General features: G+C 34.8%; 2 protein-coding genes and 1 long non-coding RNA gene across 3 annotated transcripts in view; 2 read left to right on the forward strand and 1 right to left on the reverse strand.

Annotated features, from left to right (window-relative positions):
* Window positions 1-7,177, reverse strand: part of LOC125267307 — a 43,002-nt gene extending 35,825 nt beyond the window's left edge. Inside the window, exons 1-2 of the long non-coding RNA XR_007184648.1 lie at window positions 7,042-7,177; window positions 5,012-5,135 (exon numbers count right to left, since the gene is read on the reverse strand). This is a non-coding gene — a long non-coding RNA (uncharacterized LOC125267307). The remainder of the gene's footprint in view (window positions 1-5,011; window positions 5,136-7,041) is intronic.
* On the forward strand, window positions 5,284-7,356 carry selenoe (selenoprotein e). The gene is made up of 4 exons (XM_048188817.1): window positions 5,284-5,529; window positions 6,254-6,330; window positions 6,613-6,691; window positions 7,047-7,356. The coding sequence occupies exons 1-4, from the start codon at window positions 5,413-5,415 to the stop codon at window positions 7,188-7,190; spliced, it is 417 nt and encodes a 138-aa protein (XP_048044774.1). The 5' UTR covers window positions 5,284-5,412; the 3' UTR covers window positions 7,191-7,356.
* Window positions 7,357-7,984: 628 nt separating this feature from the next.
* On the forward strand, window positions 7,985-13,517 carry zgc:112294 (transmembrane protein 17A). Its single transcript, XM_048186579.1, has 4 exons — window positions 7,985-8,185; window positions 11,151-11,257; window positions 12,638-12,751; window positions 13,152-13,517. Exons 1-4 carry the CDS (start codon window positions 8,056-8,058, stop codon window positions 13,467-13,469), a joined length of 669 nt encoding a protein of 222 aa, XP_048042536.1. The 5' UTR covers window positions 7,985-8,055; the 3' UTR covers window positions 13,470-13,517.
* Window positions 13,518-25,890: the final 12,373 nt, after the last annotated feature.

Below are 25,890 nucleotides of genomic sequence, written 5' to 3' on the forward strand. Positions count from 1 at the left end.
TTCTGAAGTGAACTAATCCTTTAAGATCAAATATTTCCCGAAGCTTCTTCTCTCATGGTGGACCTCTAATCTCCCTGCGCTTTCAGTGTCTCAGATAGCCACAGTCTGGATTCATTAAAAAGTGTCAGTATCTTTAAAGCTGTGTCTACATCCTGTTCCTCTTTCACACCCCCTCTTCTCTCTCTCTCGCTCTCTGGGCTTCAGCCATTTCACAGAGCATGTGGTTTTCATTAGGAGAGTTGGATTAGAGCACAAGGGCAGATCTGCAATGGTGGCAATCCACACTCCTCTCCTTCTCTGCCTTCCCTCCATTATCTCATATACGATCAGCTTCGGCCATTCACTGCACGTATGACCGTCCAGCCTGATGATGTCACCACAGCCGCTGCTGCGAATCTACCCTCAAAATCTAAATATATAAACCTGACCTAAAATTCCCATAATCCTCTACTCCGGAGGTTAGAACTTCTAATCATAGATCCGAATACAAGAGAAACCTAAAATCATGGTTTAACTGAGTCTGCGTTGCCAGAAATAAGTAATCGCCATCATTTTTTGGTGATGAAAGTTGATGCGTGTGTGTCTATGCCCCGAGGATCCAGACGTCCAGGATCAAACAGTGCTTGTTTTGGAAACAGGGGGAAGCACTACCTAAATGCTGAGTTTGGAGAAAAACAACGGAGAGGGAGGGGAAAAAGAGAAGGAAAAAAAACACGAGGAGAGGATGAGAGCCCAAAGGATCCGGTGGAGGAAATGGCTCCTGCTCATTATGTGTGCTGCTGGGGAACAGCATGCTGGGAAACGGACGGCAGTAATGCACGTGTGTGTGCAGCAGATCTTACGTGCGTGTTGACGTGTGTACAGGGATGGTAGCACTCTCGTTTAAGGGAGAGAGAGAACGAAGAGCTTGTAAAAAGTGTTTTTGATGTTTAGCCAGAGGCGTGTGACTGATACTCATGTGTTTCTGCATACTCGAGACAAAACTGATGACAAATGCACTTCTGTTTTTATGAACAATATGAATATATGGTTTAAAAACAGGATATTTAACCCCATAAAACCTATTGTATCATATTTGATTACTATTTGATTATTATCAACATTATCAAAAGTTATACACTGCCTACTACATGCCTTCTGTCATCTGATTGATAGTTTATACTTTTTTGTTTAAAGTAAAAGGCCTTTTTAGTATAATTTTAAAAAATGTCCTCCTTTAGGTTATAATACATGTGTCCTTTTGCTGTGAAATCTTTAGTGAATTTTAAAATAATTTTTTTTTTTTTTTAAGTAAATGTAATAACTTTTATATTGTTAGTAATATTTCTGGACTGATTGGACTGCTGAAGCAATTTAAGTTTACCTGATTATACATCATGTTTTAGAAAAAATCATGTTGAAATGTATCAAATATGATACATCAGGCTTTTGAGGGATGTTTATTTGTGCATTTCTCGATCATCATTGTATTGCATTGCATGATATGTAAATATCATAAAACTAAAGATTTAAAATATAATCTAAATTTAAATATAATCTTACTAAGACATTATTGGGAGATATATAAAGTGACAACTTTGTGAGAAAAAGTAATGCAAAAGTCTCCATATAAAGTAATTAGTAATGCAATTAGTTACTATTTTAGAGAGTAACGCAATATTGTAATGGATTACTTTTTAAAGTAACTTTCCCCAACATTGCTGATGATCAGCTATGATGGATTTTCAACAGGGAAATGGAGTCAAAAGTTCAACGAAAAGTCAGAGATCTCAATATGAACGCAAACATTCTCATAAATGATCTGCGCTCACATTAATTTTATAGCTCTATACTCCTACTGTATGTCAACAATCATCCCACTTGTGTCTTTTTCTATTTCTCCTAAGGGATTTCAAGAATCTGAGACAATGACGATAATTGAATAAAACATGTCTAAAAACTCCATTAAGTTTCCTGAACAAGTTTAAAGCAATAAAACGATTCACTAGGACAACAGTCATCTTGAAGTCACATCTTCACAGAATTACATTGTGCTTAATGTCTCGCCTGCAGATATTATGATCTTCAGGTCCAGGGAGGAAATCTGGGTCTTTCAGAAGGAGACGACTATGTCATCTGACACATCAGTGCCTGGCCACGGCTGTAGAGACAGACAGACAGACAGACAGACAGACAGGGCCCCAGCTCTGCCTGTGGATGATAGACCATGATGGTTTCACTGCTACATTCCTATGGAGAATGGTTTATTTTCATTGGAAACATAATTGTCTGTGGCAAGAGTTTTGGAAGCACTTTTACCCAAAACACAGTCAAAAGTCCATCCTGTACCATGGTCGCCCTCTATAGGTGACCTAAAATCAACACACCCCTCCCTTTAATGAATCGTTTTATGCAAGTGCAGTGAAACAGAGTATACCTGTACAGAAATCATTCAATTGAGTAAGTATAGTTTGCTACTGTACATAAATACACAGAAAAAGGAGCTTGTGGCACCAGATGTGGGCAGAGCTGACATTACAGGTTACATGCACTGCCTTGACTCGGAGTTATTTTGTGACATGTCCGTACATCAACATTTCATAAAGAAAAAAATACAATAAAGAATTGTATTATGATAATTTCATTACTTCTTTCATGATTGGGTATTACAATAATTTTAAAATGTTAAAAAAGTAATTAATATCAACAGAATTAATATTTATTAATTAGTTAACTGAAAAAAACTGGAGTATATTAACAAATTAGCTAAATCCATTGCCAAATACCAATTTAAATATCATGGGACTTTTTCAGTTCAAAACAACAGAAGAAACTGGTATTGTTTGCTCATTAAATTGTAATTATTTACAAATAATAATAACAACATATTGTATTACAGAATTGTTAATATCCAAAGGTTCAATGTATGTGGTGTTTAACAGATCCTGTCTCTTGAACCATAATCAGTAAGAGCTATTATATCTTACATTTTGTTAATCATGCCAAAAATTCTGAAATCTCACATTTTTATAAGACACTTATTTTATTTATAAGTGGAGGAACATCATAAGTATCTTATTATACAGCGTAAAAAAGTTTTATCATACAATTTGAATATAAAAATAAAGTTTAAAATATTTAAAGTCACACATATTAAATATTATAAAAGATACATTTAGAATTTTTTTTAAAAATATTTATCTCTCTCTCTCTCTCTCTCTATATATATATATATATATATATATATATATATATATATATATATATATATATATATATATATATATATATATATATATATATATATATATATATATATATATATATATATATATATATATATATATATATATATATAGATAGATAGATAGATAGATAGATAGTACAGTCCAAAAGTTTGGAACCACTAAGATTTTTAATGTTTTTAAAAGAAGTTTCGTCTGCTCACCAAGGCTACATTTATTTAATTAAAAATACAGTAAAAACAGTAATATTGTGAAATATTATTACAATTTAAAATAACTGTTTTCTATTTGAATATATTTCACAAAGTAATTTATTCCTGTGATGGCAAAGCTGAATTTTCAGCATCATTACTCCAGTCTTCAGTGTCACATGATCCTTCAGAAATCATTCTAATATGCTGATCTGCTGCTCAAGAAACATTTAATGTGTACAATTGTACAAAATATTTGTGTACAATATTTTTTTTTTTTCAGGATTATTTGATGAATAGAAAGTTCAAAAGAACAGTGTTTATCTGAAATCTAATCTTTTGTAACATTATAAATGTCTTTACTGCCACTTTTGATTGATTTAATGCATCCTTGCTGAATAAAAGTATTCATTTCTTTAATTTCTTTTCAAAAAAATAAAAATAAAAATTCTTACTGACCCCAAACTTTTGAACGGTAGTGTATAATGCTACAGAAGCTTTGTATTTCAGATAAATGCTGTTCTTTTGAACTTTCTATTCATCAAGGAATCCTGAAAAAAAAGTACACAACTGTTTTCAACATTGAAAATAATCATAAATGTTTATTGAGCAGCAAATCAGCATATTATGTGTGTGTGTGTGTGTGTGTGTGTGTGTGTGTGTGTATGTGTATATATATATATATATATATATATATATATATAGTATAAATGTATAAGATGCTTAGACAAATGTAGAAATTTCTATAAATAAATTTTCATGAAAATCTATTATTTACTATTTATATTTGTAATATTCACAATATCTAATATTTACACTATCAACATCATCCCTCATTAAGGTGAGACACCCCAGGTGAATAGGGTAAAAAAAAATAACTAATAGATATCACCATACTACCCCAGGTGATTGATTAAATTAAAAATTGCAAACATTTTTTGTATTACAAGTTTTCTAAAATGTAATGTTTAAATATGCAAATGAGGCATTATCTAATTAAATATGCGCTAATTTGCATACATTTCTAGAACAAAAATCTGAATATTGGATGACGTCAGGTTCACAGTTCTCATTGAATTTTTTGGACATAATAAATTCAAAGGTTTTTACAGAGGGAATTTTGGATATCTCTTTTTATCACTCATTATTTTCACCATTTTTTTAGGAATAAAATGTTGTATAAAATCAGGCAAATTATATATCAACAAATCCCTCTGTAAAAAACCTTCAGAATATAGATAGGAATAAAACTGTAAAGTTTGGTGTATGTAAGTTCTGCTGAAATGTAGATTTCTGACTCAGAGCAGGAGAAAATACTCATTTTGAGAAAACGGCCTTTAAAGATATTTACTGTAATTGAAATCTATAGATGCAAATAGATAAAGTGCTATAAAATATACACTTAATGATGTTTTCTTTCCACCAGTCTGAAAAAACACCTTATGAAAAGCCAAAAATTTCAAAATCTCAAAATTGACAGGTGCCTGAAAAAACTGTGTTTTTGCCTGTAGTGTCTCCCCTTAACTCTATGTCTTCTAAAGAATTGTTAATAATACAAAAAAAAAACAAAAAAAAAAAAAGAATTTAAAGACTAACTTTTAACACTGCTTCATCAGAGCGTTATTCAAACAGCAGCTGTTATGTTCTGACTTCACTGGTTATTCATCAGCAGACGGTGGGAGAATCTGACACAGATGCAGCTGCTCCATGGCCTCAACTCCTTCATATTGAGAGAAAAAACAAACATTAAACGACAAATTTGACAAAACATTTGACTTTATCAAACAAATAACAGCTTTAAGTCTCTTTTAGTATGAATTAGTTGACTTTATATAATAATATTCCCCTGAACAAAATTCCAACAAATCGACCAATCAGACTGCGCCACATGGTGGGGGATACCTATCAGAGAACCCATATCTACTCTATTGACCCTCATTTCACCAAAGGACTGCAATCTATTCAGATACAGTGAGGTCTCCCATCCCAAGCGCAGTATGTGGCTCACACTGGCGGCCCTTCTGACTCTGTGTGCCACAGGGAGAAGTGCTGAAAACCGTTCAGAAAGCAGTGCTGTGGAGGAAAAGCTTGTTATAGCCAGAGGAAAACTTATGGTGAGTGGTCGACGGCTGTTTTGCTCTAAAAAGTCACTTTCACGGTCCAATGAACAGGAAGTAGATTAGCATAGAATCTAATGATGTTAAAATACATTTCATTATAATAATTTTGGGCAATACAAACACATGCACTACTTTTCAAAAGTATGGGCTTGGGAAGATTTCTTATGTTTTTGAAAAAAAGTCTTATTTTGATGCCTATTTGATCAGAAATACAGTAAAAACAGTAATATTGCAAACTATTATTACAATTTAAAAGAACAGTTTCTACTTGAATGTATTTTAAATTGTAATTTATTCCTGTGATCAAAGCTGAATTTTCAGCATCATTACTCCAGTCTTCAGTGTCACATGATCCTTCAGAAATCCTTCTAATATGCTGATTTGCTGCTCAAGAAACATTTCTTATTATTATCAATGTTGAACACAGTTGTGCTGCTTAATAATTTTTTTGGAAACCATGCAACTTTTTCCCCAGTATTTTCTGATGAATAGAAAGTTCATCAGAAAGAACAGCAAGTCTTTTCTATCATTATAAATGTCTTCTTTACCATCACGTTTGATCAATTTACTGAGTCCTTGCTGAACAGAAGTATTAATTTCATATATCATTCAAAAAGACCTCAAGAACATTTGATGACAAAGACAGTTGCTTGAGTTAAAACATTTGTTTTCACCTTTTTGCCATTTTGCTGTAAATCCCTCTTCAATCCCCTCCCAGGCTCCCAGTGTAGTGGGATGATCCATAAAGAAGATGCCAGAGCTCTACAATTTCCTGATGGAGCGATGGGCATTGTAGTATCCTGACATTATACCTCTCATTTTCTTGTAATGCCTGTTTTCAGTTTAGTACGTATAGGTGACTATTGACTTTTTAGAGTGTCTAAAATTTATTCCACATTTCTTCCAAGTGGTAAGACAGCATAGGACAGGGACATGAATGTTAATGAAATCTTTACAGGCCCTCTGTGCTGTTTTCTGTGCTGCCATATGTTTAAACACTTAGAGGCCGGAGTCATGTGCTTCATGGCCTCAGAGGTCACTGGCCTGACGCCGTTAACCTTAACCTGCTGTTTAAAGTCATAACCTGGAGTATGATTCAGGAGAGGATAAAAACCCACGGCTGATCTTCTACAACGATAAGGACGAGGAAGTGAAGGTATAGGACTACGTTATTACTTTACATTCAAGTGCAAGTTTTTATCATCATTTTTCTCAGCGTTATCATTTTTTTCCCCCACTGAACACGTGAGATATTTAATATTGTATTTGTTACTTGTCTCTGTACTTTTCAGACATTATTCACACTCATTCAAATAAGTGTCACAAACAATCCATCACCAGAGAACCAATGTCATGTGACCTGGTGTTTTTTATTCACGTCTGCTTTTGTTTGTATGAAAAATAGCTGCCAGAGAGGCGTTTCAAAGATGGCCGCCGAGTGAAATGACCTGACTGAAAGGGACTTTGGTATCTTTCACTTCTCCTCTGACAGTAATTTGTGCCTACCTCAGGTTGTTCCAGTGAAGAAGATGAAGGCAGACGAGATCAGCAGCTTGCTGGATTCTCTAGGTTTCTATAAGAGGTCACAGAAAGGCGAAGAGGTCCCTGAGGAGTTCAAACATTTCCCTTTAAAAGCGCCTCGGGACGAACTGTGACACCCGCTGGTCAGCGCCGGTACTGCAGCCTGCCGCAAATGACGTCCAGGATCTCAAAGTTCAGAAACAGAAACAGACTCTGGACCGACACACAGATGGCTGGAGGCAGTTTGGCGCACCACTGTCCTAATCATAGAGATTTTACAATAAACGTCTTTGGCTTGTGTGTCGTTGTTTTGTTCTTTTTCATAAAAATGTATGAGTCTGCTTGATTTTCACAAAGGAACGCAATTGCACAACAAACCCAAGTATGGCCATTAAAGAAAATAGGTGACAAGTCTTTGAAGCTGTCAGAATAAATAATTCTAATTGTTGCATTTTGTATTTTTTAAACACAGTCTCTTTTCAAAATGCGCTGTTAAAGAATAAATCTCATTAATTATAATTGGATCATTCAAATTGTGGACTGTACAAACAAACAAAAAATTATGTTTTTGTGTTTTTATTTAAATTTTCATTTAACTTTCTGCTGACAATGGTGACTTTTTTTCATAAAATTGATTTATATCTTGTTTTGAGCATAAACCAATTATGTTTCAAAACAAGAAATAAAAATTTACCAAAAGGATATTAAAATATTCAGTGAAAACAAGTCTTAATATTTTATGTTGATCTAGGTGTATACAGAATTTTTGAAATACTGCATATGAAAATTATTATATTTTTATTTAATGTTATTCTTCTATTTTGACTTAACTGTATTAACTATGGTTACCATGGTGAGGGTGACATCTTAATCTGCTGTCAGACTCCATCTGTTTCCTGGGATTTAATCTGGTTAGCTCTCGAAAGACTCCAAGCCACACAAACCAAAGTGGAGACGCGTGCAGGACTGAGTGGATGAGCGTTTCATGCCGTCTCCACCATGCCTGTGTTTTACACGCCGATCCCTCATAACCTGAGAGTGGGTCTGGCTCATGTCAGCGGGTCAGTGTTTATAAATAACAGGACACGAGACAGTGGAGACTTCAGGGACCCGTATCAGGATAATGAAGGTGAGACCTCTGCTAAAGACAATGCAAATGCAAAGGACTGTACAGCCTGTCTTTGTCACATTGCACAAGTGGATCTGGATATCAAGAAATGTTAAAATAAGAATTCACCATTAATGGTGTTTAAACATGAACTTTCTGTGCTTAAAAGTTTGTAATAATTAAGATTTCTTTAATGTTTTTTTTTTTTTTTTTTTTTTAAGAAATCTCTTATGCTAACCAAGACTGCAAAAATACAGTAAAAACATTTCTGAAGGATCATGTGACACTGAAGTCTGGAGTAATGATGCTGAAATTACAGCTTTTGCTCACAGGAATAAACTACATTTAAAAATATTTTAAACTAGAAAACAGTTATTTTAAATTGTAATATTATTTTACAATATCACTGTTTTTATTGTATTTTTGATCAAATAAATACAGCCTTGGTAAGCATAAGAGAAACTACTTTAAAAATCATTACAAAATCATAATTATTACAAACTTCGAACCGGTAGTGTATATACACTGAACAAAATTATAAACGCAACACTTTTGTTTTTGCCCCCATTTTTCATGAGCTGAACTCAAAGATCTAAGACTTTTTCTATATACACAAAAGGCCTATTTCTCTCAAATATTGTTCACAAATCTGTCTAAATCTGTGTTAGTGAGCACTTCTCCTTTGCCAAGTGTTAGATAAAATAATTTGGAGATCAAATATTTCGAGAAGATCTTTTCTGGTTGAGCAATCTAGCACAGAAAAGCTGGTACCAGGGTATCAAATGGAAGACTCAGACACAGAGAGTGCAGTTCAACCAAGATACAAAGTTTATTCGGCCAGAGAGCCAATTATATATTGAAAATATAGGAAGTGAAAATGACAACTCTGCATTAATACAATCAGTAGGGGTTGTGCACAACTCTAAGAAAAGTAACATGTTCTCTAAGCATGATGTAATGGCTAGACAGAGATACAGAGACACAGAAAACAGGCACAGGATGTTCTTAGAATCTTACAGACAGACAATCCATCCACCTCACAGGTGTGGCATATCAAGATGCTGGGGGTTGTGTCCGAAAACCAGTCAGTATCTGGTGTGACCACCATTTGCCTCACGCAGTGCAACACATCTCCTTCGAATAGAGTTGATCAGGTTGACGATTCAATGGCTGTGCAAAGTTGCTGGATATTGGCAGGAACTGGAACACGCTGTCGTATACGCCGATCCAGAGCATCCCAAACATGCTCAATGGGTGACATGTCCGGTGAGTATGCTGGCCATGCAAGAACTGGGATGTTTTCAGCTTCCAGGAATTGTGTACAGATCCTTGCAACATGGGGCCATGCATTATCATGCTGCAACATGAGGTGATGGTCGTGGGTGAATGGCACAACAATGGGCCTCAGGATCTCGTCACGGTATCTCAAAATGCCATCAATTCAAAATGCATTCAAAATGCCATCAATAAAATGCACCTGTGTTCGTTGTCTATAACATACGCCTGCCCATACCAGAACCCCACCACTACCATGGGCCACTCGATCCACAACGTTGACATCAGCAAACCGCTCACCCACACGACGCCATACACGTTGTCTGCCATCTGCCATGCACAGTGAAAACCGGGATTCATCCGTGAAGAGAACACCTCTCCAAAGTGCCAGACGCTATCGAATGTGAGCATTTGCCCACTCAACTGCAGTCAGGTCGAGACCCCGATGAGGACGACGAGCATGCAGATGAGCTTCCCTGAGACGGTTTCTGACAGTTTGTGCGGAAATTCTTTGGTTATGCAAACCGATTGTTGCAGCAGCTGTCCGGGTGGCTGGTCTCAGATGATCTTGGAGGTGAAGATGCTTGATGTGGAGGTCCTGGGCTTGTGTGGTTACACATGGTCTGCGGTTGTGAGGCCGGTTGGATGTACTGCCAAATTCTCTGAAACGCCTTTGGAGATGGCTTATGGTAGAGAAATGAACGTTCAATTCACGGGCAACAGCTCTGGTGGACATTCCTGCAGTCAGCATGCCAATTGCACGCTCCCTCAAAACATCTGTGGCATTGTGCTGTGTGATAAAACTGCACATTTTAGAGTGGCCTTTTATTGTGGCCAGCCTAAGGCACACCTGTGCAATAATCATGCTGTCTAATCAGCGTCTTGATATGCCACACCTGTGAGGTGGATGGATTATCTCGGCAAAGGAGAAGTGCTCACTAACACAGATTTAGACAGATTTGTGAACAATATTTGAGAGAAATAGGCCTTTTGTGTACATAGAAAAAGTCTTAGATCTTTGAGTTCAGCTCATGAAAAATGGGGGCAAAAACAAAAGTGTTGTGTTTATAATTTTGTTCAGTGTATATTAAATATAAAATACAATTTACTTAAAATAGGTAAAATGTAAGAAAAATTACAAAATCTTTGGTGAAAAGAGGAAAAATTATGTAAATAATTTTAATTGTTTTTATTTTACTAATGTTATTGTCATTTTTCTAAGTGGTTACGCTTATTTAAGACAAGATTATTTATTTGTCTTTTCACCTTGCTGTAGAAACGAAACAACATTATGTTACTTTAAAATAAATAATAATTCATTAGATTGTCAACATTACTGTATGATTTTAATTGTTAAAGATGGGACAAAACTTTAACAGGTTGGTGAGGATATATAAGCCTTTGATGACAAGTCGGTAGTTTTAATATTATGTTAGATACAAGATAGATTATGACAAAAAAAAAAAAAAAAAAATCTCACTACAAAAATAATTTCATGCATGCTAATGATAAAAAAGTACCACAATGTTTATGATAGTCTCTATCTCAATTAAAGTGTTAAACCTAGGCTACTTTAAAGTTACCCCAGGTGGTAAAGAAAACTATAAAGAACCATTTAAAAAGCAATTATATTTGATTAAACATCATTACTGATTGAATACCTTGTATTTTGCCACACTTGTTGAACTCCTGCTTCTTGTTTGCTGTCTAGTGTGTGCTGAGGTCTCGTCTCATCTCCCGCTGCAGATGCTGCTGCACTTCAACATGTTCTTCTTCCCTTTCTGGTGGATCTCTGAGGTGATGATGCTGCATTTAAAGGTGGGTTCAATTATATGCTGTAATCATAAAGCTATTGTCCCCCAACAATAATCAAAGGAACATCTTTTGACATAAAAAGTATAATATATTATGAAAACATACTCTTAAGTTATAGTCTAATAAAGAAAAAAGAATCTAAAAACTAAATTATAACTTTACGAGTCCTCAGTGAAAACATATTACATGTAATTGTTTACCAACCAATTGTTTAAAGTTTCATTTTTTAACATATATAGTTAACTATAGAGGCTGCTTTTGCAATTCGGAGGCCACCCCAAAGAGAAAAGACAAACATTGCATGTAATGCGACTGCAATTACTTTATAATTTCTGTTATATTTCACTTCTATTAGTCTATTTATAAATGTATTCTATCTCTTTAACCAGAACTATTGTTACATTCACAACGAAAATCAAAAACTGCATTCAATCTTTGTCACTCTCTCAGCTAAAATGAAATTATACTCTTAAATATGAAACTACAACTACCAGTAGGTGGCGGCAGATCAATGTCTAATGTCTTAACAAGTGACTCATTGAATCATTCAGTCAAATGATTCATTCGAAAAGGCGGATCGTGTGTTTTCAGAAAATTTGGACTAAACCACTAATTTCATATGGATTAGTTTTACGATCTCTTTATGAACTTTTTGAAGCGTCAAAGTGGTGTCTATGTTGGGACAGAAAGCTCTCGAATTTCATCAAAAAGATTTGCGTTCTGAAGTTGTACGAAAGTCTTACGAGTTTGGAACGACATGAGGGTGAGTAATTAATGACAGAATTTTCATTTTTGCGTGAACTAACCCTTTAACAAATGAGACCGTATATTGTAAAGCGTTACCAAAACACTAAAGTATGTCTACAAACATGCAGAAGGCAGAGGAAAGAAATTATGAAATTATGAAATTATAATTCACACAAAATTGTGTATTTACTACAAGCGAGGTTAACTGAAAACACTTTCAAATAGTTTTGGAGACAAAAACACTCTCAGTTTTAGTGACTTTGCTGTAAGTGATTATTAAAATGAATGCATGAACATCACTCCCATAATAGGCCATTAGTAGCAATGCCAGATAAAAATGTTCAAACATTAATACGCCTCCTGTATCCATGGTGATGGTCTGCCTTTGTGAACTGCACGTTAAAGTTCAAGTGCTACTGTTATATATTGTACTGTTAATAGCTCGGCTAAATCACATTGAAGAAGATGCTGCTGTAATTATCATTTCTAATGTCAAGACATGAAAGATCTTTAAAACCCCTGCTCACTAACTCATAATAATATTTGGATAAGCTTTTTTAGGTCAAACTAAAGTGGGGTTGTGTGGATATTTTTAAGGTCATATTTAGAATATAATTTCTTTCTCTATTTCCATAGTTCTGGTATCTGCCAGCCTATTACCAGTGTCTGCTGGTGACAGGGATGGTCCTGATTAGCATATTTGAGCTGTTGCGGTTGTATCTCGGTTACGTTGGGAATCTCAAAGAGAAGGTAATGCACAAAAAAAAACTTATAAATCTGAACACTGCTTCTGTATGTGTGAGAGAGAAATAAAATAATCAAAAAGTGAGAAAATCTTGAGATTAAATGCTAATTTCACTCACACTTAATGATAAGTATTCATATCTGGCAGGAGAACTACAAGAAGTGAAACTTCTTCAGGACTAAGGATAAACTACTGTATGTTATAGCCATGAAGCAAAATAAATAAATAACCATGAAAGTAGTGACCACAGCTGATAAAACAGAATAATTAAATGAAATTAACTAACTAACTAAATAAATAAAATATTGTCCATGGCTAAATAAATCATAGTTGCAATCTAAAAGAAATGTTAATGGTTTTATTAAAATGTTAACTATATATTTCTTTCTTCATTCTTCTCTTTAGGTTCCAGAGTTAGCTGGATTTTGGCTGATCTCCTTCCTCTTCCAGCTGCCTATCCTCCTGTTCTTCATCACTGATCAAGACATCATTATTCTTCCTCTGGAGCGGGCCGTTCACTCTCTCTATCTGGCCTTCCTCCTGGGCGAGCTGTTGTCCTCGTTTCTCGCCCTGCGTGTGATGACTCGTAAACTCGCCCAGCAGTTTCACATGAGGCAGTTCGGGCCCATCCAGGGTCTCCATACAGCAGAAGCCCTGCCTATGTTTGGACTGCCTCACGGGGGCAGGAGTGTGCTTCCTGTGAGGGACATACAGCCTCACTGAGAGATGCTGTAAAACCTGCTTTTGTGAAACCTGGTGGTTAAAGGGTTAGTTCACCCAAAAATGAAAATTCTGTCATTAATTACTCACCCTCATGTCGTTCCACACATGTAAGATCTTCGGAACACAAATTAAGATATTTTTGATGAAATCTGAGAGGTATATGAGCAATATAATAAACACTTTCAAAGTCCAGAAAGGTACTAAAGACATAATTAAAACAGTCGACGTGACTACAGTGGTTCAACCTTGATGTTATGAAGCGACGAGAAGACTTTTTGTGTGCAAAAACAAAAATAATGAACTTATTCAGCAATCTCTTCTCTTCCCTGTCATTATCCTTACACAACTGATGCAGGATCACATGATCAGCATGTGTGTGTGATGCTGATGCAGGAGCCGGCCAATAATGAGTCGGCGTTCTGACGTAAAACCTGGAAGCGCTGGACATAAACAATGTATGAGAATGACATAGAAGAGATGATATTGTTGAATAAAGTTGTTATTTTTGTTTTGTTTTTGTGCACAAAAAGTATTCTCGTCGCTTCATAACATTAAGGTTGAACCACTGTAGTCATGTCGACTGTTTTAACAATGTCTTTAGTACCTTTCTGCACCTTGAAAGTGGTGTTTATATTGCTGTCTATGGACAAGTCGTATACTTCTTGGATTTCATCAAAAATATCTTAATTTGTGTTCCAAATATGAACGAAGGTCTTACAAGTGTGGAATGACATCAGGGTGAGCAATTAATGACAGAATTTTCATTTTTGGGTGAACTAACCCTTTAAAGATCTGGGCAACCGGATAGTTGGTATGGTTTTCCACCAATGTGACCTTCAGCAATAAGTGCACTTCTTGTAATAAGAGTATGTTTTGTGGCAAATCTACAAACCCATGACCAGCAGTAGTAAAAAGCAGGGGGTGGGGCTAGTTGTCACACAGAACATTGGCGCAAACACTTTAGCTCAGTAACCATGAGGTTTGGAGTTTAAACAGTCCACAAGTCAAAATGTGCTATTACACAAATGCATGTTTTCTCTAGTTCAAAACTGCCATAAATTGAATCATCAACATAATGAAGTCAGATTTTAACTTGAAGACTGGGATGTGTTTTTAACTAATTTTTCCTAAAATTTGAAAATTATTTAATCAAAGGATCCCATTGTGACAGCTTACCCCATATATGAAGGTGACATGCACCATTAATGGCAACAACAGTGAAAAGTTGTATTTGATTTATTTAAAAGAAATTAATATTTGTATTCAATAAGGATGCATGAAATTGATCAAAAGTGACTTTTATAATTTTACTAAATATTTATATTTCAAATGAATATTTCTATTCATCAAATACTCCAGCACAACTGTTTTCAACATTGATAATAATAAGAAATGTTTCTTGAGCAGCAAATCAGCCTATTAGAATGATTTCTGAAGGATCATGTGACACTGAAAACTGGAGTAATGGTGCTGAAAATTCAGCATCGTGGGAATAAATTACATTTTAAAAAACATATTTGCATAGAAAACAGTTATTTTACTTTGTAATATTATTTCACAATCTAAAATAAATGATACTGTACTTTTAGCACATAAATGAAGCCTTGGTGAGCATAAGAGATTTCTTTGATGATAGTGTATGAATAAAAATATTACATATACTAATTATATAAAGAGTGCTGAAATTAGGTAAATAATAATAATAATAATAATCAATGCAATTGCAATATAGCAAATGCAAACAAATGTGATATATCATCTAGACACATGGTGGCGCTCTGAGACTTTTTCCCTCACCAGTCCACACTGCTGCAGAACACAGAAGAATGACTCATCAGCCTAAACTCCCATGAGGAGGAGACACACATTAGACTTACTCTCACATCCATTTCTGTGACATGAAGCTGGCTGGGTGTTTCAATTAATATATTTGCAAAAATGAAGTATGATGTAATAACAGTAAAATATACCCAACTATTATTGCAAATTCAGATAACAAAGTCTGTATAAACCACACTGAACTTGTGATTACCTTCATAAAGGTATTCATAATATAGACTGTAATACATTATTGTGACTTTGCAAAACTACTTACAATCAGTTATAATACATTTGAATTCATGATTACGCCTTTAAAGATTGTAATGCATTATAACACGGTCGAGCAGAAAACTAAAAGGGTTAGTGTTGAAAATTCATATGAGAATAAAATTGACATGAAAACGTGCACTATAGTTTTTGAAGGTCAACCATAAAATGCTACACATTACAACTGTGGTGAAAATTGTAATATAATGCATTATATATATACCCACATTATATAGGCCTACACGTTATCCAAATGTATTATTCATTAATACAGATCATTAGCCATATGATGTGTTTGTTTGTTTTAACAATTTCTGCCAGGTGGTACGTTCAACACAGACACACACACACACACACACACACACACACACACACACACACACACACACACACACACACACTGGTGTTCATATCATTATGAGGACGTTCCATAGGCATTATGGTTTTTATACTGAACTAATAACATTTTCTAACCAGGAACCTAAACCTACTCTTCACAGAAAACTTTCTACATTTTTAGATTTAAAAAACAAAACAAACATAATTTAGTATGATTTATAGGCTGTTTCCTCAAGGGGACCAACAAAAATTGTCAAAAATTACTGTTATTACTATTCTTGTGGGGACATCTGATCATATCATGACAGTTCACACTAATTTAAGTATTTTTATCCAGTGTATAAAAGCCTTTCAGAAATTCAGGTTTTACTCTCGCGATTAATCGTTGTGCAGCCCTAAAAACTATTTTAAATATGAGGACTCATGAAATGTCCTCATATTTCATGTTTATGTCGTAATACCAGTGTAATACCCATGTCATTATACAAATTTGTGTCCTCATAAACCACAAAAATGCGTGTGCGCACACACACACGTTCCCCTCTCTGGAGATCTGAGGGGCTTTTCATGAGTACGAAGATAAAAGTAACTTGTGCTTCATATTGACTTGTGTCTTACATTTGAGCAGTAATTTGGCAGTTCCTAGAGAGACAGAGAGTCTCTGTCAATGTGTGGAACGCTGATACACATCTAATTATTACTATAACAGATGGGAGACCTGTCAGCATATGCTGGAACAACATTATAATGCTAACGAAAACACTGGCGAGATTAGACGTTCGGCTCTGATTTCATTTCTAATGATTTCTGTCAGCACTTCTGTTTATTCACCGTAATGGATGATATTTCAGATTTTTTCTTACAGATCTTTTTTTTTTTTTCTATAAATATCTCTCTTTCCTGTGTTCAGAGCCACAGACAGTCTGGTTGGCACTTGCTCCAGGTGTTGTTTTTCATTTGCATTAAACAGAGTCTGAATCTGCAACGCAGTCAATTAAGAAGATAGAGTCTTGCATTCGAGCTTAGTTTTTGAGAACTGCTCTCACAGCATAATTGTATTTTCCTCCATCCTTGTTTACATTTAAAAATGCGGCAGGGCTTCAAACATGGGGATGTTTTAATATCACAAACCAAATTGTCGTATTAAGAGGGTTTTATCTCCAGAGGTGCAAGAGTTCTCTTATCGTCTCAAAATAAATACATTTCCTTTGGAGCTCAGTGATTCAGGTGTGAGTGTCAATTAAAAGCTTTTAATCGTTCTTTCTTTATAGTTGACTGGTTGTTGACTTCTATAACAAAACATAATATGTAAGGAATAATTGATTACAGGCAGCTGAATTTTTAGAAAATAATGCACACCCAAGGTTGTGCATTATTTCTAATAATTCAAAGGCCCGTCATCAGTTATTCTGCTTATATGGTTACCACACCTCAAGACACTGTTCAGATGCTGCATTTCAAGACATTTGTCAGGTTTTTGTCCTTGTGTGTAGGATTAATTTCGTATGCATCTCATCCCACGAATTTTAGTACTAGTGACGGAGGCTTGAGCCATTGATAGCAGACTAATGCAGTTATTAATGTAGCTATGAGAGAGAGAGAGAGATTAAACATGTGTAAATTACCTTGAGTCTCTGCGCCTCTCAACAGCAGTGTTTCTACCAATAGCGAAACTGTAAGTTTATCTGCTTCAAGAGCTTCAAGAACAGCGGCGCTATTACTAATTATAAAAAAATATGAGAAGGGAGGAAAAATAAAGTCAATACGTTTGCGTTCACTTGCAAAACCTTTGCGTTCCCCCAAGAACTTTGCATTCGCTCACAAAACCTTTTGAGCTCTTTGCGAGTGAACGCAATGTTTTTTGGGGGAAAGCAAAACGTTTTGCGAGCGAACGCAAAGTTTCTCACGGGAACGCAAAACATTTGTGAGAAAACACAAAAGCATTGACAAATAATTTTCCTTCCATCTCATATTTTTTTTCTTTCACCATGCCCCTTTAGGGGCTCCATAGAGGGAGAGGGAGCATGAGAAAAAGAGTATGTGCTTTTTATTATACATAATAAAACGTAATTTTGTGGCAAAAAAATCATGGAAATAATTTGTCATTTTTACCCTATTGTTTACTATATTTACACCGTGTTACAAATTATTATGCAAGTGACATATCAATAAGATTTCAGTACAATAAAGATTCAGATTTTAGTTTTTCTAAGAAAATGTTTGTTTGTTTATTTATCCATGTCTTTTTAGATAACTGGTATCAATCTCAGACAAAATAATTTGCCTGGTCTCTGGAAACCCTACTTAGAGGTTGCTCCACATTATTAAGCAAGTCACAATTCTCATGCAATATGAGGAGAAAGAAAGATCTTTCTGAAGATGAAAAGCATGAAATGGTCCAATGTTGTGCAAAAGGCATGAAAACAACTAATATTGTGTGAAACTGAATGGAGATTATCAAATTATCATAAGATTTGTGAGTGATTTAGAGCACAGCAGAACTCGGTCAGATAAAGGCTTATTAATGAAAGTTCCTGTCAAAAAAAAAAAAAAATGTATTAAAAGGGCAGCTATAAAAAAGCCAGTGTTGAGCAGCAAACAGGTATTTGAAGCTGCTGGTGTCTCTCTCAAGAAGCTCTCCATGCAGGCTGGCAGTTGTGCATAAAGATGCATTTTAGACACCACTAACCAAACCTCACAAAGAAAAACACTTACAGTGGGTGTAGAAATACATTTTCAAACAGTTTTATTGCTGTGGTGTTTTTTGCAGCATGGGATAAAAAGGAGGATAGTGCCTTCTGAAATACAATGCACTATCCTCCTTTTTATACCATAGCTGAAAATGGCCAGTTATGAACTCCCCATATCTTGCAAAAGTCATTTTAATACCCTCATAGACCCTAAATGGACCTTCCATCTCACTTCCCAATATTCCAGCCCAAATCATCACCCACCAGCTCCTTGCTGACATCGCAGTCTTAATGGAACGTGGTGGCCTTTCACCAACCATCCAGAAATCCATCCATTTAGACCATCCATTGTAGTACGGCATTAGTCAGTGAATAAAACTATTTAAAAATGAGTCTTCATGTATTTCTACACCCACTGTAAATGTTTCTCTTTGTGAGCTTTGGTTTGGAGTGGCTGAAATGCATCTTTACGCACAACTGCCAGTCTGCATGGAGAGCTTCTCGAGACTCCAGAGACACCAGCAGCTTCAAATACCTGTTTGCTGCTCAACACTGGCTTTTTTATAGCTGCCCTTTTAATATAATTAATTTTTTTTGACAGGAACTTTCATTAATAAGCCTTTATCTGACCGAGTTCTGCTGTGCTCTAAATCACTCACAAATCTTATGATAATTCGATCATCTCTATTCAGTTTTCACACAATATTAGTTGTTTTCATGCCTTTTGCACAACATTGCACCATTTCATGCTTTTCATCTTCAGAAAGATCTTTCTTCCTCCTCATATTGCATGAGAACTGTGACTTGCTAAATAATGTGGAACAACCTCTAAGTAGGGTTTCCATAGACCTGGCAAAATATTTTGTCTGAGATTTATACCAGTTATCTAAAAAGACATGGATAAATAAACAAACAAACATTTTCTTAGAAAAACTAAAATCCGAATGTTTATTGTACTGAAATCTTACTGATATGTCACTTGCATAATAATTTGGAACGTGGTGTATTTGCTTGGTCAGTGTCGTTGAGGGTTTTGGTTCTTTTGCTGTAAGAACCTTTGAAATAACTGAAATCATTTGGTGAAGAGGTCTGGACATCTAATGCGGTCAAGACCTGCCTACTTTAGCCGTGCGTTTCCATGAAAATAAATGTATACCTTAGAACATTTGTCAACTAATCAGATTCAAGCATTCAATAGCCCCATAGAATAATTATGAATAAATAACAATTGCACAAAAAATACTAGGCCTGCACGATATTTGAATAATCTGACATGGCGATATTTTGTTTTTCTGCGATATATATATAGCGATATGATCCAGATGACTTGAATAGCTCTATTTGGAAAGAATGAATCATTCTAGAATGATTGGGGTGATTTTGTAGGGGAGTGAATCTGCAGAGCAAATAATAAACAATTTATAAGTATAGATAAATACAATAGAACAAAGATACAAATGAAATAAACAGTTCTTTATATTTTTCATATAAGTGTGAAATTCGCATTCCAGGGGCTAAATATCATGTTATTTGGCGTCACTTCAACCCATGGACGTGAAAAACAACCCGTAGCAACAGTTTAAAGTAGTGCAATTCCCTGGGAAAACTGCAGACTTGGCAACACTACCCAAAGCAGAGTCAATTTAGAGTTGTCAGAGGCACTGAGCAGAGTTTTGCCGTTGAAGTGGACATTCACCGTAAAGCGCGCGGTAAACAAAAACTCCAGTCTTTTGAGTGGTGTTGAGTGGATTCTGACTAACTTAAACAGTAAACACCTCTAACTGGCCATTGTGTTAAAGATATGTCTGTGATTGGCAACAATGATCAACACGTCAAAAACACATTGTAAATAGAAACCTTTGATGCTTTTCACTGAGGCTTACACAGATACAGTGATACAGCAGCCGCCTATCAGTGGGTACTGAATACACCTGGTACTCGTACCGCTACTGCACAAATCCTGGTATTTAAAAATTTCAGACTTGGTACCAAAGTACTGGTTCTTTTGACAACCCTATTCACAATTATGGTGGAGTGACCTGCTGATAACCAAGATACAGGCAGTTTGGACCAATCTCTGTTGAAGTATATGCGGAATTGTTAATCAGATTCAAAACAATGAACTAATCGAGATACAAACATCCTGAACTGTATGTTAACAAAAACACAAAGAAACCAAGAAATCTCCTTTTGTTTCTCTTTCGTTTCATCTAGTCTTGTCTCAAATCGAATCATTTGTATAGTGCTCTTCACAATACATATTGTTCTCAAGCAGCTTTACAAACAATAGCTGCTCACAAACCCTCTATAAGCAGCTGCAGTCAGGAAAAAACTCCCCAAGATGTTGAATGGGATGAGGAAGAAATGCTCTACTGGAGAAAAACTCCTCCCATACATACTCATCTCTTCTGTTCTCTAATCTTTACTTGTCTCTTCTCTCCGCAGTAGAGGTCAATATAATCTATATACTGTATATACATGCCTCTTAACGGGGTAGTTCACCTATAAAGATGAAAAGGCTGTCGTCACTTACTCGTTGTTCCAAACCTGTATGACATTCTCTCTTCTGTCAAACACACAAAAAAGACACAAAATTGACTTTTATTGTACAGACAAAAAAAAAAACAAAAAAACACTTAGATGTTCTTCAAAATATCTTCTTTGTGTTCCACAGAAGAAAGGAAGTCAAACAGGTTTGGTATAGGTAAACACACATGACAGAATGATCATTTTTTGGATGAACTATTGCTATAAAAGGTCATTTTGTCTTTTGAGTCTTCTCAAACAGTTTTAGTTCTTCACATTTGTGCCATTTATCAAACCGTGATTTCAGGAATCAAATAATTTACTCCATTACAAAAAAAGATGAAGCATAGTCCTTACTGTCCCACTAGTGCAGGTTAACTCCAACCAAAGAGTAAAATAGCTCTCGGAAGTCTTCATCAGTAAACAACCTTGAGTTATAAACAACACTGAGAAAACACTACCTATAATAGGACAGCTTTTTGTTTACAAAAGAAATCTTTATTTAAACATATTCGAGCACATCCATAGTTCACTTAAAAATAACCCTCCGTAGCTCCACACTCTCTAAGTCCCAGCATCAATATACTGTAAAATCACAGCAGATGCTCCAAGACTTTCCCTTGTCATATACAGACAAGTAGGAGAAAACAGACTAAAGATATGAGTGTACTGAATAAATATTTCCAGTGTAATCTGTAAAAGTCCTAAAGCAGAGCATGTTGTCACAAATTAATAAGCACTTGTCTTTAAAAAGCCTTTTAAAGGGTATATAGCAAAATATAAACAGTATTCATGAAACAGCCAGAAAAATTGCAAATAATACATTTCATAAATAGAATACAGTGACAGTTTGACAAATGAAAATTTCACAACCAAATGAGACATTCATGAAAAATATTCTTGATTCAGTACAATATGAAATCCATTTTATTTTTTCTCAAATTCAGAAAAGAAATTCTAATTATAATTATTTAATTAAATTTTAATAACCACAAAGGATGTCTAATCAACTGAATTAATAAAACTTTTAATTTTAACAATAATTTTGCCCTGTGAAATGTGTTTTATTCTTTCAGAAATTCTGTTTTATTATTTTTTTAATTTTTTGGATTCTGTGATTTATGAATTAATAATTTTTCATTGTATTCAATTTATACAAAAACAGTTGTAGTCAAATGGATGAATGAATGCATAAAACCTTAATTTACTTCATCTTTTAAAATGTAATCACAAAAAAAGCAATTGGCAAATGCTTTATAAATAATTTCTAAATGCTTTTTTCATGTATTAATACTGTATATAATATGTCTAAGCAGTTATTTATAAATATACGTCATTATTTATTCAATGTATTAATAATGCATACGTTTAATGATAAATATTTTGAATATTGAATAAATATTTTATTTATTAATTTTAAGTAACTCTCCTAATTCCCCAAATTAACAATGGCATGCTTCACCTTAAATTACGGTTATGAATTGAATGCACCTTTTCTCATTGTACTCTGATGTAAAATACATAAAATACATGGCTACACCTTTATCAACAAAGTCAAAGCAGAGCCAATTCTTCAGCAGTATCACCAATCTACATCTAAAATGTTTTTTAAATCTTAAAGAAACTCTGATTAGGCGAATGATTCATGCAACCATAACATGATTATCAGTATCAGTATTGTAGAACATTTCCATATGAACAAAACATTCTTATCACACCTAAAATATGAGGACTGAAAGAAGAACAACAATGGATGTCCTATACAGTCATGTTAAAGCTGAAGTGTGCAACTTTTTCAATACTAAAACACTCTCTCCTAACTTAATGTGCAGAGACAACTACAAAAACAAGTCATTTGTAGGCTGATTTCCCTGAAGACTGTAAACACTGCGCCTCTGTTTGTTTGAGCATCTCGACTAGACCAATAGAGTAACATTTAGCTCTGTTTGGCTGAGCAATGGGAGTTGGGGAAAGTGCTTAGAAAGCTGTTCAAAACCATCATTAGTTTTACAGAAATGATACGTCAACTGCAAACTGGGATCAAAATCTTTTTAAATGACATTGTGGTCAAATTATCTTGCATTTACGACTGGAAAGTTGCATCTACCTCAGAAAGCTCATTAGCAAGCAGCCGTATTACTACAAAAAGGCCTTTGAGAGGTAATTCAGTAATACGCACAGTCAGTATAGAGACCGTTTTCATACTAAATATATGTTCTGTGCAGAAGTGTGATATTAATAGTATAGAGCAGTGGCTTCGCTTCCCGTGAGTCCTTTTGTATTGTGCAGCAGTCGCTTCTGAAGCGTTTGAGGCTGGTAGATACACCGTCTATAGTTTCTGCATCAGCCTGCAGGGAAATGATAAAGAGGAAAATCTCCTTTGCATTTTTTAAGGAGATCCATCTCAACCTGGCAAAATGTCCCTACTATTTAGAGATTAAACTCTTACATTTAATCTAAAGATGAACTTTTACAGCCACAGAACAAAAGTCATCATATCCATCCTTTAGCATTCCTGGGAGTGTATGGGGCGGGATGCAATGGCTGATGTTGAATGAGAAAGTCGATATGGAATTCCCTTGATTCTATTTAGCCGATCTTCAGGGAATGCTGAACATTTTCCCCATCCACGGCTGCAAGATATGTGTAAAATAAAAGCAATAATGGGAAAGTGATGGATGCTATTGGGTTGATGGTTTCATTACATGTTGACACTATCCCAGATGGAATGTCCTTTGAGAACTGCATTCAGACTGTTCTGCGCATGATTGATAGGTTTTATTAACAGATGTGGAAATATCATTTCTGAATCTGTTTCTAGAGCGGCACATATCATAAGAAGAGTGGACCAGATAATACTGTAATATTGTACCATTTTCATTATTATTTCATAAGGAGGGTATTGTGCATTTTTAACATTAACATATAAAGTGTTTTTGTGTAAAGTTTTATAGTGTGTTCAGATACTGCCACTCTATACTATTTTTTATGTACACAACATGCACATTTTCTGATGACACTACATTTGAAAAATATGCGAACACATTTTATAAAACAGAGCCCTGCAATACTAAATCCCATAATGCAGAGCATGTTTCAATTTTTAATTTCTTACAATTTACAAATAAATAGAAATAAAATGAAACAAAATGTATTTCTCATTATTTGATCAGACTGTAGCAATTAATATTTCCATTTATGTCTATTTCCAAATATGTCCATTTTTTTATTATTTATTTGGCAAGATGAGGTTAATATATAATCAGCCAGTATAATATTTTTATTATTATTATTATTATTTAACTAGCTGAATAAAAATGTAGCGCATGGTTATTAGCGTTAACTAATACTAAAACCATCAAAAACATTTTGATAAAATAAAATAAAATAAAAATTAATTAGTTGAAAATGTCAAACTAAATATTTTTTTTAACTTTTTATTTTTTTTTTTAGAAATGTTGCCTTGGCAATTTTGGCAAAATCTTGGCAAAGTTGAAGCACTAAAATTGCACTAAGCACTAAAAACCAAACCAAATTAAACCTAAATAGAAATATTTAAAATAATAATAATAACAATAATAATAATAATAATAGTAAAATGACAAAAGCACATAATTAAAAAATTAAACTAAAACTAACATGAAAACTAACTAAATAAATAAACAAAGGCTCATTAAAAATATGAATAAAACTAAAATAAAACTAAAATAAAAAAAATAACTGATGTGCCATAGAAAGGTCATGTGACAACAATGGAGTAAACTGTTTTAAAATGTTGTTATGCTAGTATTGCATTCCTGAGTTAGAGCACCTGATAATGCGATGTGTGATTTTTAAACCAGCCATTGTTACTTGAATGTAATGTAGAACCGTGGCCCTCCAAAGTGTGCGGAGCTCATCTCTGGCACGAGAATTGAGTTTTATTTAGCTAGCTGCATCCACACAGCCTCTCTTCCCAGACACCAATTGAGAAAATCACATTTTCAATTTGTCTGGCCATTTGTGTCAGAGGCAATTCTGAAATAACGGAGCCCTACAGGTGGTATAAGCGGCTGTTCAGGACATTGATGAATTTGGCTTAGCGGAGGTTTGTGTTTAATCTCAGGATTCTGTGACAGCCATGAGCGCTGGGCCTGTTAAGAACTTGCACCGTGGTTAATGACTTCAGCCTCAGTGTTGATGAGCAGCTGAATAAAACACTGCTTTTGACGTTCACTACAGGATGAGAAATGTTCCGGAGCATTCAGGTGTCACTCTAGAGCACGATACTGACAGTGACAGAAGACAGAAGATGCAATGAATGAATTATACAGTACATAAAGTGGCCCCAAAAAGTATTGATAGTTGAGTGAGTCACACTTAAAAATGTTTGAAATGCCATTGAATTAGATAAAATAATTTTATGGTTTTTTTCTTAAAGTTTACTCTCACTGTTCAATTGAATCAATGATCATTTCTTTAATATTGGGTAAGGGTGCTCCGATTGATCGGCCGCCGAGCTTTACCAGCTGATAATTGCTTTAAATAGTTTGATCGGTGGTCTCTAGGGTGGTGTGGGATGACGTCAAAACTCACTAATTTGCCACTGGTTTCCCCGAGATTTTCCTATGGGTTTTAATAATTGGGTTTTTCAATTTATGAGTAAAATGAGATCTATGCAACATAAAATGCCAATTGTTGTGAGGCAGAAGACCCAGAGGCGAGAGAGTGCAATCAAACAGTTTAATTAGTCTCTTTAGAATAAAACAAAGGCAGTCTGCCGAGTGCGGTAGCACACA

This window comes from Megalobrama amblycephala, linkage group LG4 (assembly GCF_018812025.1).
Source record: "Megalobrama amblycephala isolate DHTTF-2021 linkage group LG4, ASM1881202v1, whole genome shotgun sequence".
NCBI classification, from domain to species: Eukaryota; Metazoa; Chordata; class Actinopteri; order Cypriniformes; family Xenocyprididae; genus Megalobrama; species Megalobrama amblycephala.